Below are 13230 nucleotides of genomic sequence, written 5' to 3' on the forward strand. Positions count from 1 at the left end.
CCTAACTATTACGCGGTTTTGAATTTGGATTAGAAAATTTGCATATTCAACTTTTTCTAATGGTTGACATTTTAGTTTGCAACAAGATTCCATGTCTTTTCTTGTCACTTGATTTTTGCCATTGGTTTTGCTTCAGCTGTGTTGTATAAATCTGTGTACAGATTATTTGTTTCTATATCCCTTGTATTAATGGTTTCCTAAACATTTTTATCGCGAGTCATTTAAAGAATTGAGTCAGCTGCGTAACCAAACCAACGTCTGCTTCCTCAAGATCTAGTAGATTCGATCGCAGTTCGCACGATTCTATTCCGTCTCTGAACTTCAACTGACGCTCCTGCATCTTTGCGATCGTTCGAAATGCGAACATGGGGCATCTTGTAGACATTTATAGCGATTTATTGTAAAGTTTATGATTTATTTTAGTAGGAAACTTACTTCTTTACCTAATCTACCGTGATTTTACAGCGCCGAACGCCAATTCATTTCTAATCCTTACTCATTTTACAGCACCAGACGCTAGTTCATTAATTGTAATCAGATTCAACCCTGCGCGTGTCCCCTTATCGTTCTAATGCGCACATAATTATGAATATTCTTGAGCATTAGTAACTTGAAGCCTGCGATCAACCATATAAATAGGAGTGTATTCGAACGCTTATCCACATTATTTGTCGTTCCTGGTTACTTTCGAGCTAGAAAAAAAAAATTTATTCGTGGAATGCTGAGGCATTGCGAAATTTTGGGCAGTTATTTCCTCAGCTCTCACAGATCATTCAAGTCAACATTCGAAGAACTCACCACATAAACTTTTTAATTACCTTAAACGGGTATTGACTTATGGCAAATCTTTAAATGTGAGTGTATAGAAGCCTTCTTTAACAGATATCACTTTCGTTCAATAATTTATATGATGCAAGGAAGACGATTTGATATCAGTATTATCTTCAAGTCGTTATCTACGTGGAGAAACACCCGAGGCGAAGCCTAAACATGACAACAACAAAATTCTGTGTCGAGGCTTGTCAAAAATTATGCTCGAGTTCTACTCATCATTCGATTGAACGCTTGAAGATCAGCGCTGTGATGGAGCTTTAGTTGAAGCTGAAAGCCCTAAGTCAGCAGAACCGGTCTGACGATATTGCCCTGAACGTTCCGTGGCCTGTCTAGGAAATACATTGGCGCATTAAGTTGAATTGTACCAGGTCAGTTATGATTAATTCCATGTCGTATTTAACAACTTTGTTATCTTAAAGGTAACTACATGACTTATGTTAACATTAAAAATTGCTGTTAGAGATCTGTGTGGGAAAATTACAGTAGATCCCCACTAATATATTCTTGTATATTAGAACAGACATTCGCCTCCCTACCCAAGTTAACGAAGGTTTTCATGTGCAGTGAAGGCGCTGTAGACCTAAATTTTGAATTGAAGACGTGATTTCACATTAAAAAACGTGTCACTGCAGGAGCAGGTGGCGGTAGAAACGAACATCTGATCAAAAACACGATCTGTATTATTAACACATTTAAATTGCTAAGTTGCTTGGAAGTTACTAGAAAGTTCAGGTTAAATTCTGTTTCAACCACGTATCGTTTCCTTTGGGGGTTGGTGACATACGTAAATACAATGGCATCCTATGTGTCATTGAAGTGTGAAAAGAACGATTAGCAGCAAGGCATCCCGGATACCTAAGTGTAAAGGAAAACAGTCACGTGTTTCCGCGCTACGTTGCTAAACGATACGCACTTATTGTGAATTTGTACGTTTTTACATCATGTTGTCTGTTTATTAAAATGTTCACTTTGTTGCATCGTGCTGTAGGAACGACCTCAGACATGGCGCTGTCGTACGACTTCTCCAAACTGAAAGGGAAGTTGTGGCCGCGTGTGCGAGAACGTTCAGTACAAAGTTTTCTCCCACGTGCTGGAATTATTTGCAGAATTACGAGCTTTGCTATACTATGCATTGAACTTTATACTCACTCTAAGTCTATTATGATGGTAACTTTAATACAATTTTTGTTGAAGACCATATATTATTTTATTGTTAATTAAATTATTATAAAATAATTATATTAATGAGAACTTCTGCCTAACTATAACAATATATATAATGTATTGTCTATCAACATGAATTTCTAAAATAGTCAGGTATCTCCGCATTGTGGTAACTGATAAAATTTCTCAGAAGTATTGCTAATGCTTAATCACGATCACGAGCGTTGTTATTGTTTGCGATCAATTCGCGGCAGAACGTGGTATTATTGCAGATTAACTACATCCAAAAAAAGGGTGTTTTTTTTTAATTATTTGTTTTTTGGGGTGTAGATTACGAATCTGAAATCCATTTTTGGCGGTCGGCATCGGAAAACCGATTTTTTTCGCGACTTACTAACATGGGGGTTACGTAACTTACGTTACCCACTCACCTTTATATAAAGGGTCGGATTGTTCATCGAAATTTTACAAAAAGCTCTTAGGTTGGGTTAAGTCAGCCAAGTTCCTTTTTTTAGATAGCATTTTGATCTAAAAGGAACCTGGGCGAACCAACCCAACCTGCGAGTTGGCGTTAGGTTGTGATCTCTCGATGTGGCAATGTATCTCCAGATTTATGGACAAAGAAGACGAAAATGTTACCCGTTGCAGTGCAACGGGTAACATTTTCGTCTTCTTTACCCGTTGCAGTGCAACGGGTAAGTTTCATTCAAGATGTCGTGCGCTACGTGTGATCGGTATTATTGCAAAAAATCGGTTTTCCGATGCCGACCGCCAAAAATGGATTTCAGATTCGTAATCTACACCCCAAAAAACATATAATTAAAAAAAAACACCCTTTTTTTGGATGTAGTTAATCTGCAATAATACCCAGAACGTTTCATGTATCTTATCTGAAGCATCACAAGAGCAATGGATGCAAATGCATCATTATGTGCCGTGTTTGACTCAAAGACCTAATCACATCTATGATCTCACAATGCGATTGTGTTAGATTGGTGAGTGTTGTGACTGAGTCAGGGCGGATATTCTCTAATTACAATGTGAGTGGAATTCACGTCTGTTTCTGCTGAAACGTTCCTGAGAACAAATTCCATGGGGAACAATGTGGGGCTTGCAAGAGAAGCCTATGGCATCTTTGGGCTTTACACATTTGACTTGGTCTGACCTGCTGTATTCCTTAGTTTCCTGTCACGTTCACTTAGTCAACGTCCAACTAATGTATGACGCTTTTCTTACGTGGCAGATGTCACTTCCTAGAAAACTACTGGTACTTATAGAATATAGATGATGCATGGGAAAGCACTACTATAAATCTTCATTCTTCTTAACGCGTTTCAAAATATGGAAATGAAATGCTCAGATTTGCAACCTTTGAAAGCTAGAAATAATTTTAAAATAAAATTTGGTAACTGTACGAATAATAACAGATATGCGTATAAATATTAAAACTTAGGAACTATTATCATATATTCAAATGAAATTAGAACTGAAATGATCAGAATTGCAATTTTATCCGCCTCTATCTGTAATCATTCAGTAAAATTACCGATGAGTTAAAGAGAAGTTTTGGAATTGAAGAAGAATCACATCTATCTTTAAATGAAATTTAAACAAATGAAGACTGATTGGTTATTCGTGTTCTGAGTTGTTCCGTCTGTTATTTCTCTCATGGTTCATGGTTACACCTTGCATATCCATATCAATTAATCAGTGTAATATAGGTGCTTCAATTAATACGTCACTGTAGTTTACATGATGCAATTATGGTCATGTTCTGGATGAATCTAGTAGCACGACGTACGTGAGCCTGCCACAATCGTAACTTTTTAAAGTTCCGTTCAGTTTTTGAATAATAATGCAGTTTATGTATAACCTAAATAATGCCTAAAATTAAAATGCGTTCTGATAGTTGAAATTTGCGAGTTACCATACAAAACGAATGTCACTTACTGTATTGTCATGAACAAATTTCGTTAACGACATTCATCACTCTTATTTTGGCTAATACATCATCTTGTCTGGGTTGATTCCACATATTCAAGTACGGTAGGTCATTAAGGATGTACTTAAATTAAATTGAAAGAGTGTCACGTTACTTGTCATGAGAAGTTATAGTTCCATATGTTAGATATATCCATATGCAATATTTATAATTTATGTACATTATTGCATGACAAAATCATCTCAGTGATTTCATATTCTTTATTTTGTAACAAGTTCGTACCTTCAAAAAACTTTAAATTTCTTGTGGGAGGTACGTTGATTTCGTATTCTTTAGTTTGTAACAAGTTCGTATCTTCAAAAAACGTTACATGTCTTATGAGAGGTAAGTTAATTTCGTATTCTTTAGTTTGTAACAAGTTCGTACCTCCAAAAACGTCCCATGTGTACGTAGTAAGAGGCGCTCGTCCAACGTTCGTATCAGTCTCCATTCTAGTGTCACTGGAACGTGAACGTCCAGTGATCACTTCTATAAACCCACGGCCCTAGTGGCGATTGCATCATATTCGTTAGTTTCTCTTCTCTAGCAGCAAATTTTGTAATATTTTACACCACCAGTTAGACCAAAAACCTTATGACAAGAAATAGAGTTTAGTCCTTTCGAAAATTCCTAATAGTAAAAACAAATTTTGAATGCAATTAAGTATATTTAATTAAATTAATTGTGGAAGTATCCTAATTTTATTTGGTATTTGTTGTTGAAAAAACTTGGGGTCAAGCTTTCCGGTTACTTCCTAAAATTTTAAAGAGAAACATTCGTTTATTGTTTTGGTGCAGTTTAATGCTGAAATAATGTCCTTCACAATAATAAGAAAATTCTTGAAATCAGAGTTCGTTACCTACGTTATCGCTCATAAAAGTATGATTCCAAAAGGCTATTCTTATGCACATAGGTGATAACAATACGTTCAAGTCAAATTACAGGTTGAAGCTCAAGGTTTTATCAGATAAGTTTACGTATGCAAAGTATCAACCATAGCTTTCATTTCAACTGCATTTTAACCGAACATATATATACTGTCTCTGTATGTATAATCTTCGTTGGCAGTATTTGCGACCGGCGATAAGCAGTCTTCAAAAAGACCGACATGTGCGACGATTTTAGGTCTTGTTGCGTCATCTTATTTAGCCCACAAGTCGAGTCAAGCATTGAGAATAACTAATTACTAATAATATTTCCCTTAGAATCTGTTTACATAATAGCCAAAAATATGATATATAGTGATATGATGCCAGTTCAATAATGATTTTACGAATTGAATAATATTTAATCTTTGTTACGTGTGGTTCTTACTAACGCCGTAACGGCTACGTATTTTTAACAGTTTTCATTATATCAATAGCATTTGAGAACATTGATCGTCTATTCCACATGATCATTGTCACGTCACTTCCTATTTGTTCACCGTTCGATGAACGTTTCGGATCTAAAAATGTCAAAATTATAGCTCCTCTATTGATATAAAAATTTAGAATCAGTAGAAACGCAAAAGAAGGTCACTACCATATGTTGATTGGTAAAATGCAAATTTTATTCGTTTAGTGATCAAGAATAACCATCAAACTTCTTTTATAGTAAAGAATAGGAATAGGATCCCAATTTCTTTCTCATTTGGATATTATGCGATGAAAGTGTTCGGCTAAGTTGATAATGTTTAATTTAATTTTGATATTAAACATTGTCATCAAAATTTTGTGCCACATCAGGGAATCTACAGGAAATAAATGATAACTTATGTAGTGATAAATAAGGACTTTTCAGCCTGATTATTTGAGCATGATGAAATCCCTTGTCTGGTTGCAATAAGTTTTCAAACATCAGTGAATTTAGAAAATAATCACATAAGTACCATCCAAGTGTAACAATTCAAAGTTTTTGTTGTAACGCTGTGAATATACTTTATATGCGGGAAAGATAGTTTAAAAATTATGAAGGGATCCGACGAAACTGTGGTACAAATCGTCGTGGCAATGGAAGATGTGGCAACGCTGCACACAGAACGTTCGGTGGCTCTACTTATCGTGCGCCGTACCGAAAGCTGTGGAGCTAGTCGGCTAAGCAGCGTCTTTTGAGCAGGACGGTGCTGCGGGAAATCTTCTTCGAATTATTTCTTGCTTTGTTCAATGAGTTTTTCAATCAATATGCATTTCCTGAAACGTGAAGTGACTCTAGAGAACCATACTCTTGTGCTTATGAACCCGTGTCCGTCACCGTGTTGTTAAGGTGTGTTCGTAGGACGTTTGCGTCATCAATTACGAAGTTTCTCGGAGCCTTGCAATCTTAGAGCTTGATTTTTACGCCACATTAGATTGCTCAGCTTAGTTCCGCGCTAATTTTAAATTGAAAACTTGAAAAATTCATTATAATAACTGTGCTTATTTCTTTCTGATTTATAAGTACTTTTTGAATGAATTTAAAAATTGCAAATAACAGGCATGTTGCCACATATCTGTATGACCTTGGGACAGCAGAACGCAGATAGAATTGACGTCATTTTCGATTTTGATTCGTTAGAAAAAAGTATCCAAGCCTCTCCAAGTGGCAAGCGCCATATTTCATGTAATTAATTTTAAAATGGACTAGGAGCCATGTTTGTTATTTAGGTATTTTGATGTGCATTGTGCAGGAGGTGTTGAGTTATTCCTAACTTTCGTTATCAATGAGTTATAGCTAATTTATTACTAAATGTTACGTCATAAACGCATGAAGTCAAGAACATTCATTTCATGTGCATCGTAATTCTTCCCTAAAATTTTTTTCTAGCAGTTTGAATTTATTTCACATGCTACTTTGATGTAAAATTCATTGGATGTAGGCTAGCCTACCTAGCCTACATACTTTGAAATTTGAATGACCTTTCATTAGCTACAGTCCTACAGATCTACATAGGTACGATAGGCTACTATCTTCAAGTCGTTGTGCTTTTGACTTTTGTACTATATGTATACAGTATATGAAAGAAAATTAATACGAAACGCGCTACTGCTAGTAATATTTAACACGTTGACTCCGAAGTGGTCGATATGCGCACCACAAAATTCGTTTTATCATTTGAACTTGGGAAATAAAGTTTAATAAACTTTTAGTAGTATTTAATAGTAATAGAAATTTCAATATTAAATTTTTAAAAATTTAATTTAATGGCACTAAAAACTTTTAAATCTTATACCGGAACACAAATTTAATGCCATTTGCGTCATTAAGCATTGAGAAAAAATAAACTTTAATTTATTAGCTACTAGATACTAACAATCTAACATTAATTAAAAAATCTGTTTTCTTCGTCAGTTGACTGTAATTTTTTCCTCAGGATCCGTTGTCATCCCCTGCAAGCTGCCGCCTGAGAGTTTAACCAGTCACTGCCAGTGCTTCGGACGAAGCCAGTCTCACGCGCTCAAGAAATACCCAAGCTTCATCGAAGCTTCTTAGAACGACTGCTAATTCCTTGTAACTTAGTTTCGCTGTGTATCTAAGTCTTGTACTGAGTATTTCAGTCAAGCTTACTTCACTGCAATTTTTATTGTTTTGTGCTCATATCAGGTTCTCAGTTAATTCTGTTGGACTGATTTGTGATAATTTTAATCCAGTATTGTGCCATCATCTTGTATAGAAAATTTCTATCAAGGTGTTTCCTGGGTAGAAATTATTTGTTTAGGTCTATCCAGGCTAGCGCACTTGAGCTTGTATAGAAAGTTTCTATCGAGTTCACTTGGTACCTTCCTCATTAAATCTTCAATAGCTTAAATTGAGCTGAAGTATAGAGTATTTCTATCTTTAGTTTCTTTTTTGCTATTGCTCCTTTTTATCTATCATAAATAGTTATAACATCAATCTATTATCAATTAATAACCGGGAATTATTTTCAAAAATTCATTTCACGTAGAGAACATAGCCTCAAAGTCTAGTGAAACAAAGCTTATTTCCATTAAAAACTTAACAACTTTTCTTTGCAAGTTTACTGGGTTAGATAGGATTTTTTGTATCTAGAATATATTTTGAGAAAATTTTTGATTAATACTATAAGCTTTGAATTTTCATAAACGTCAAGTACAGGTTCAGGGATTTTCACCGAATATTGTGGGTGAACCTTGGGCCAACGTGTGATTTGTTCTGTAACATTACCATTTTATCAATCAATAAGATGGTGGCTCCTTCTATACTAAATCGACCGACTCGTGTGTTTGCTCGCCTCACCTTTACTGGCGAGGAAAAGAATTCGCCCCCAGTTTGCTGTGATCTTTCTAGGGTGGCTTCTATTGTACCTGCTAATCCTTTACCGGTCAACTTGAACTCTGGAGACAACAGTAGGGCTCCTCCTGTTCACGCCATGCAGTGCATTACCAAGGACGAGAAGCTTTCTGTATTGTGCAATGACAATCAGAAAATTTCAATTCCTCATAATGCAGCAGACAATTCAAACTTCAACAAGGATACCGATGATCCCAAGGATGAGGATAAGAATTCTAACGCCTCGCCCAAAAAACCGGCCACTCCAGTGCAGGCACGCCGTAAGAGAGCTCGTGAAGATGATGCCGAGATTGTGTCCCAATCTCCAATAATGATTTCATCTGTTACTCCCGCTGCCGCAGAGTCTCCTAACCGGAACGAGATGCATCATATTGATGCTCTTGTCAGCGAAAACGAGATTCTCAAGCAGGAGAATAGAATTCTCAACCAGAAAGTGCTAGCTTTCCAGCGTATCTTGAGCACCGAGCCAAATTTTGAGCATGCGAGGAAGAAAATTAAAGCTCTTGAACTCACGGTCTTGGCTTAGAGGCCTTCTAAGGAATTTTTTGTTGACTTTTCCACGATTGGCCATCTTCTTAACTGTTCCATTAAGTAACCTTGTTGACCAGAATATTTTCCGTGATGGTCATTTGGCGTCTTCCTGGGAGCCTGAATTTGTCCAAATTTTTTAGGTCTACAAATATGTTTCTGTTAGCTTGATTTAATAATATTATTTTCATTAAATTTGCAAAAAAGCTCGTTTGCTGTTATTTTTTACGTTCAGAGATTTGCTTGTACACATGCCAACATGTTATTTTTCGATCTATTAGTTATTATTATTTGTTGATTAAGAGTTCATGTAGATTTAAAATTTTTATCGATTAGAACAACGGCATTTTCCGAATTAAAATGTGAACCCTTAAAGTATATCCTTTTGTACTGAGACTGTTCATCTGCCTATAAGAACATTGATCAATTGAAATGCGTTACAATTCTTGGGGTTGTCCTGTTGGGGTAGCCACCATTAACCTCAAAATTGCCACGTTTATCTTTATATAGCAAATTGAGCCTTCATATTTTGTTTGAAAATTATTTACCAGTATGATTGGTTGTTCTTGTGTAAATTAATCCCAATACGTTGGGTATTATTTTTTTAGAATTAAACTAATCATTTTCGATTGAAATTGCATCAGGCAATTATTTTGTTTACTGTTATTTATGAGTGACCTTCATGCGACGTTTAGCTGTAAAATCACCCGTTCGTATTCAATAATTTCAGTTGATAATAAGATTAATAACGTTTGTTAACGTTGATCAGGGATTCGAGTTTATTTTGCTTATTGATCAGGAACTGCTAAATGAAAATTAATCTTGGGGAAGTCGAGAAATTTTGTGCTGTTTCTGTGAGATAAACTTGCATTTAAGATAAACGCCTTCATAACTTTCGGGAATTATGTCTATGACATAATTTAAACTTTGCTGTACTATGAACAGAAAAGTATGTATGGCCTCAATCCTCATGCTGGTCAAACCTTTACTAAGTATTCTAATAATGACAACACATCCGATGTTCGTCAACTACTTAATTGTAGAGCTCAGATTTTTTCATGCCATGAAAGCGTAATTAAAATTTATGAAGTATAGGCTGCGTTGCGATGGATTTTAAAATTTTGTGTTGGTTATGAGCATTGAAATTGAATGTTACATTTCCATTGATCTTCAATTTGCTTTATAAGTAGAATTTTACTTTTATTTGAGAAAATTGGACAGTAAAAATGCACGTTTCGTAATAAAATTCATCAGTTTACCGCTTTTTTTCCCCTGAGTAGCGAAAAACCGCTTTTATATATCATTGATTCATTTACAAAGCTTTACCGTTATAAAAACTGTTTTTTTATCATTGGTTGATATACAAAGCTTGACCTTTATATAGATACATTTCCAAAAAACTTTCCGTTAGGTCAAATTAGATTAAATTCGTCGTACCTAACTGGTCGAATACATATGCTTCATATGACGCTTAAATTTACGATTGTAAACGCACGATGGGATGAAACTTTACTAGTGGCGGCAGAGAGCTAGTTTTGCTGGGATCGAACCCGTAACTCACTGCAACAATTTAGGCACTCTGTAATATAACCACTGAGCCGCCCTGCAATGTTGAGCGACGTTATCTGTGGTGAGCAGCGGACAACGGCACATTTGGTCCAGTCATTCCTGATGAGTAGCGTGCTAAGTGAGTCTATAACAGCCACAATGATTCATTCCTGTAGTTCACCAATCAATCATTAAAAAACAACACTACTTGAAAATGATTTAAAATAATTCATTGCAATGTAAATCGATAAAGGTATAAGTGAGAAACTTGTCATAACTTGTTTAGAATTAAATAAAAACTAAATTCAAGCGTATATAATGATGTTTATAATTTATAGCTAAGTACGGCGAGGTGAAAAACGATTCTCAGATTTTATTGCGTATTAGAATAATAGAACAGGAGGATAGAATAATAGGAATGAGAGTGCGCATACAGAATAGTTTTATTGCAAACTAACTATGTAATAAAAGCTTTAGAAGGGAGCCAACAATATGCTCAGAAACTCTCAATTTAGAAGACAAGCTCAAATAACAAAAGGAGGACGTACTGCAACTTGAAAGCCGATTAATGCACAACTTGAGAACATGCAAGAATATAGGTTATATGTTCATATTTTAACAGTAACTCATTTATCCATAGTCGTAGCACATTAGAAGTATACAAAAGTAACTACTTTAATTCTTAGAACATCTAGGCCTCTTTAACATCTTAGCTTCTATTCAAGTTGATCTCCCGTCTCGACTCAGGTCGTTCCGATATAGACGAAAATTTCTGAAGGCATCGTCTGCACGCAATCAGACCGGAACTATAATAAACCGTATTAAACTAGCTGGAGTAAGTCATGACTATTTAACTAACAAATCTGCCTAGTGAACTACCTGGTCTGATAATATAGCACTGAGTGTGAACAGTTGAATATAGAAGTCAGAGCTCAAACATTAGTGATTAACATCAAGTTCAGGACGAAGGCATTTGGGCTGTGAACCAAACGTGGTAGACATTAAAAACGGTCTCTGGCAGACTTTGCAGATTTTTTCAAGATGAATGTATATGCTGTTTGATTTTGCTAAGTACGATGTCGAACATGTAGTATCATATACTACAACAACATAAGCATAGGAATTAGAGCCAATCGGAGAGGAGCATTATCGATAAAAGTTCAGTTGACATAAATAAAGTTGGTGTACTTAGGCTAGGTTACTAGCTTAGGCAAAACATTTAATTTCCAGGCTAAGAATAAACAGATACAGTGAAATAAATACTTTTTGGTATGAAAACAACATAGATAAAAAACATCATGTAGTTTCAAAGGTAAAGCAAGTTAATTAGACGCATCCTCGAAGGGCTGGTATTCTTGGAGTGGGTAATCGCGCCGGAATACGTCATGACCTTTGAAAAGTTTCAAGAATTTTTCCCTGTTTTGTCCCACGTAAATCTTTCACAGCTCCAGCGGAAGATTTGCCTTAAAATTGTTGATGGCGTTCTTGTATAATGCAAGGGAAGCATTAACTTCGGCTTCCAACTCTTGCTTCAGTTGGGGTTTGCAGTGGTATTTGTATAAAACTTTAGCTTCATATTTGGTTCTGTTTGGGTGTTGGGTCATCATGTTATTATACAACATTTCTTCAGCCACGAGAGGCGGTTTAGCAGGCTCATTCCTAAAAGTTGCGACCATTTCGGTGGGCACCTTCAGTCTTTAAATTTTTGTCAGTCTTCTCTCCAACTGAAATAAATAAATGCGTTTTGCACTATTCAGGATAAATTCAGTTAGTTTAGGAAGCTTACAGAAACCTATATCTTAGAATGTTGCCACAAAATTCCTGCCCTTCCCTATTTGAAATATATTTAAATTTCACGCCCGTCCAAACTATTATAATTATAAGTTTTATTAAGGTAGCGTAACCAAGCGCTGCTCGGAAGGATGGTCAACATAGAGAGCTAAACAGTTGGTTGAAAATATTAAACCTAATAGCTTCAATATCATCTAAGTCACCATATCGCTCACGTCGCTGGCATTCAATAGAACCGATAAATTAAAAAAAAAAACTGAACAACGTCTCTCTCCAGCGGCCTAGCGTGATCGGAACAGTATTATACGGTTTATTAAAACATCTGAGTGAGTCGTACATCGTTGACGGTACATTTAGCCTCTAAAATCGAAATGATCACAATAAACCAATACGATAGCTGTCTCATGAAAATGAGTGAACATTATAGGAAAAGGGATAATGTGTGCAGAATGATCAATTAATTTAGGAATATGAAGTATTTATGAAGAAATATGTTGTCGAAATTATTACGCTCACCTTCGCTGGTTGCGCGTTGGCAACGGCTTCCATGATGCTGAAGATGTTGGTGAGTAGCAACGAATAACTCTTGCAACACAAGGAAAGGTAGTTATATTTGAAAACTGCGTACGTATAGTCGAAATTACACAACATAAAACAATTGATGCATTGAATCTGATTTTACCCGCAATCGAAACAATATCACTATAGCCACACTATAAATCTTAGCGAGTTCAGCGCACAGCGGTAATCAGCACTCACAAATCAAATGCTCTTATTTTTTTCAATAATCACGCTATGATCTTATTTAACTCAAGAAATTGTATCATAACCACAAAATATAATCCCACTATACACCACATAATTTCACCTATCTTAACTTAGCCTAACAGTCCTACATAACATAACATAACATAGTGATGTCGGCGCTGAAAGTGTAGGCCTGATGTGGCCTGTCGCCGATTCTTTTTTCTTTTCGTGCCTTGTTCATAGATCTAAACTCGTGTCATTTGACCGGATCTTTTCATGACTGGCGATAGTTTGAAGTAGCTACTAGGCTTCCACCGGGTTCGATAAGGAGCTAGGCATTTCAAATCTGAACATATATTTTTCCATAG

The 13230-nt window shown here is 35.8% G+C and overlaps 1 protein-coding gene across 1 annotated transcript; it reads left to right on the plus strand.

Annotated features, from left to right (window-relative positions):
• Window positions 1-6033: 6033 nt before the first annotated feature.
• LOC108682936 lies at window positions 6034-10032 on the plus strand. Its single transcript, XM_018172201.2, has 2 exons — window positions 6034-6223; window positions 7311-10032. The coding sequence occupies exon 2, from the start codon at window positions 8142-8144 to the stop codon at window positions 8772-8774; it is 633 nt and encodes a 210-aa protein (XP_018027690.1). The 5' UTR covers window positions 6034-6223; window positions 7311-8141; the 3' UTR covers window positions 8775-10032.
• The last annotated feature ends 3198 nt before the right edge of the window (window positions 10033-13230 follow it).

Source organism: Hyalella azteca, unplaced genomic scaffold (genome assembly GCF_000764305.2).
Source record: "Hyalella azteca isolate HAZT.00-mixed unplaced genomic scaffold, Hazt_2.0.2 contig5692, whole genome shotgun sequence".
NCBI classification, from domain to species: domain Eukaryota; kingdom Metazoa; phylum Arthropoda; class Malacostraca; order Amphipoda; family Hyalellidae; genus Hyalella; species Hyalella azteca.

What these genes read in the sequence shown, in the direction of transcription:
- LOC108682936 (XM_018172201.2), top strand. Translation starts at nt 8,142, where the DNA reads ATGGTGGCTCCTTCTATACTAAATCGACCGACTCGTGTGTTTGCTCGC.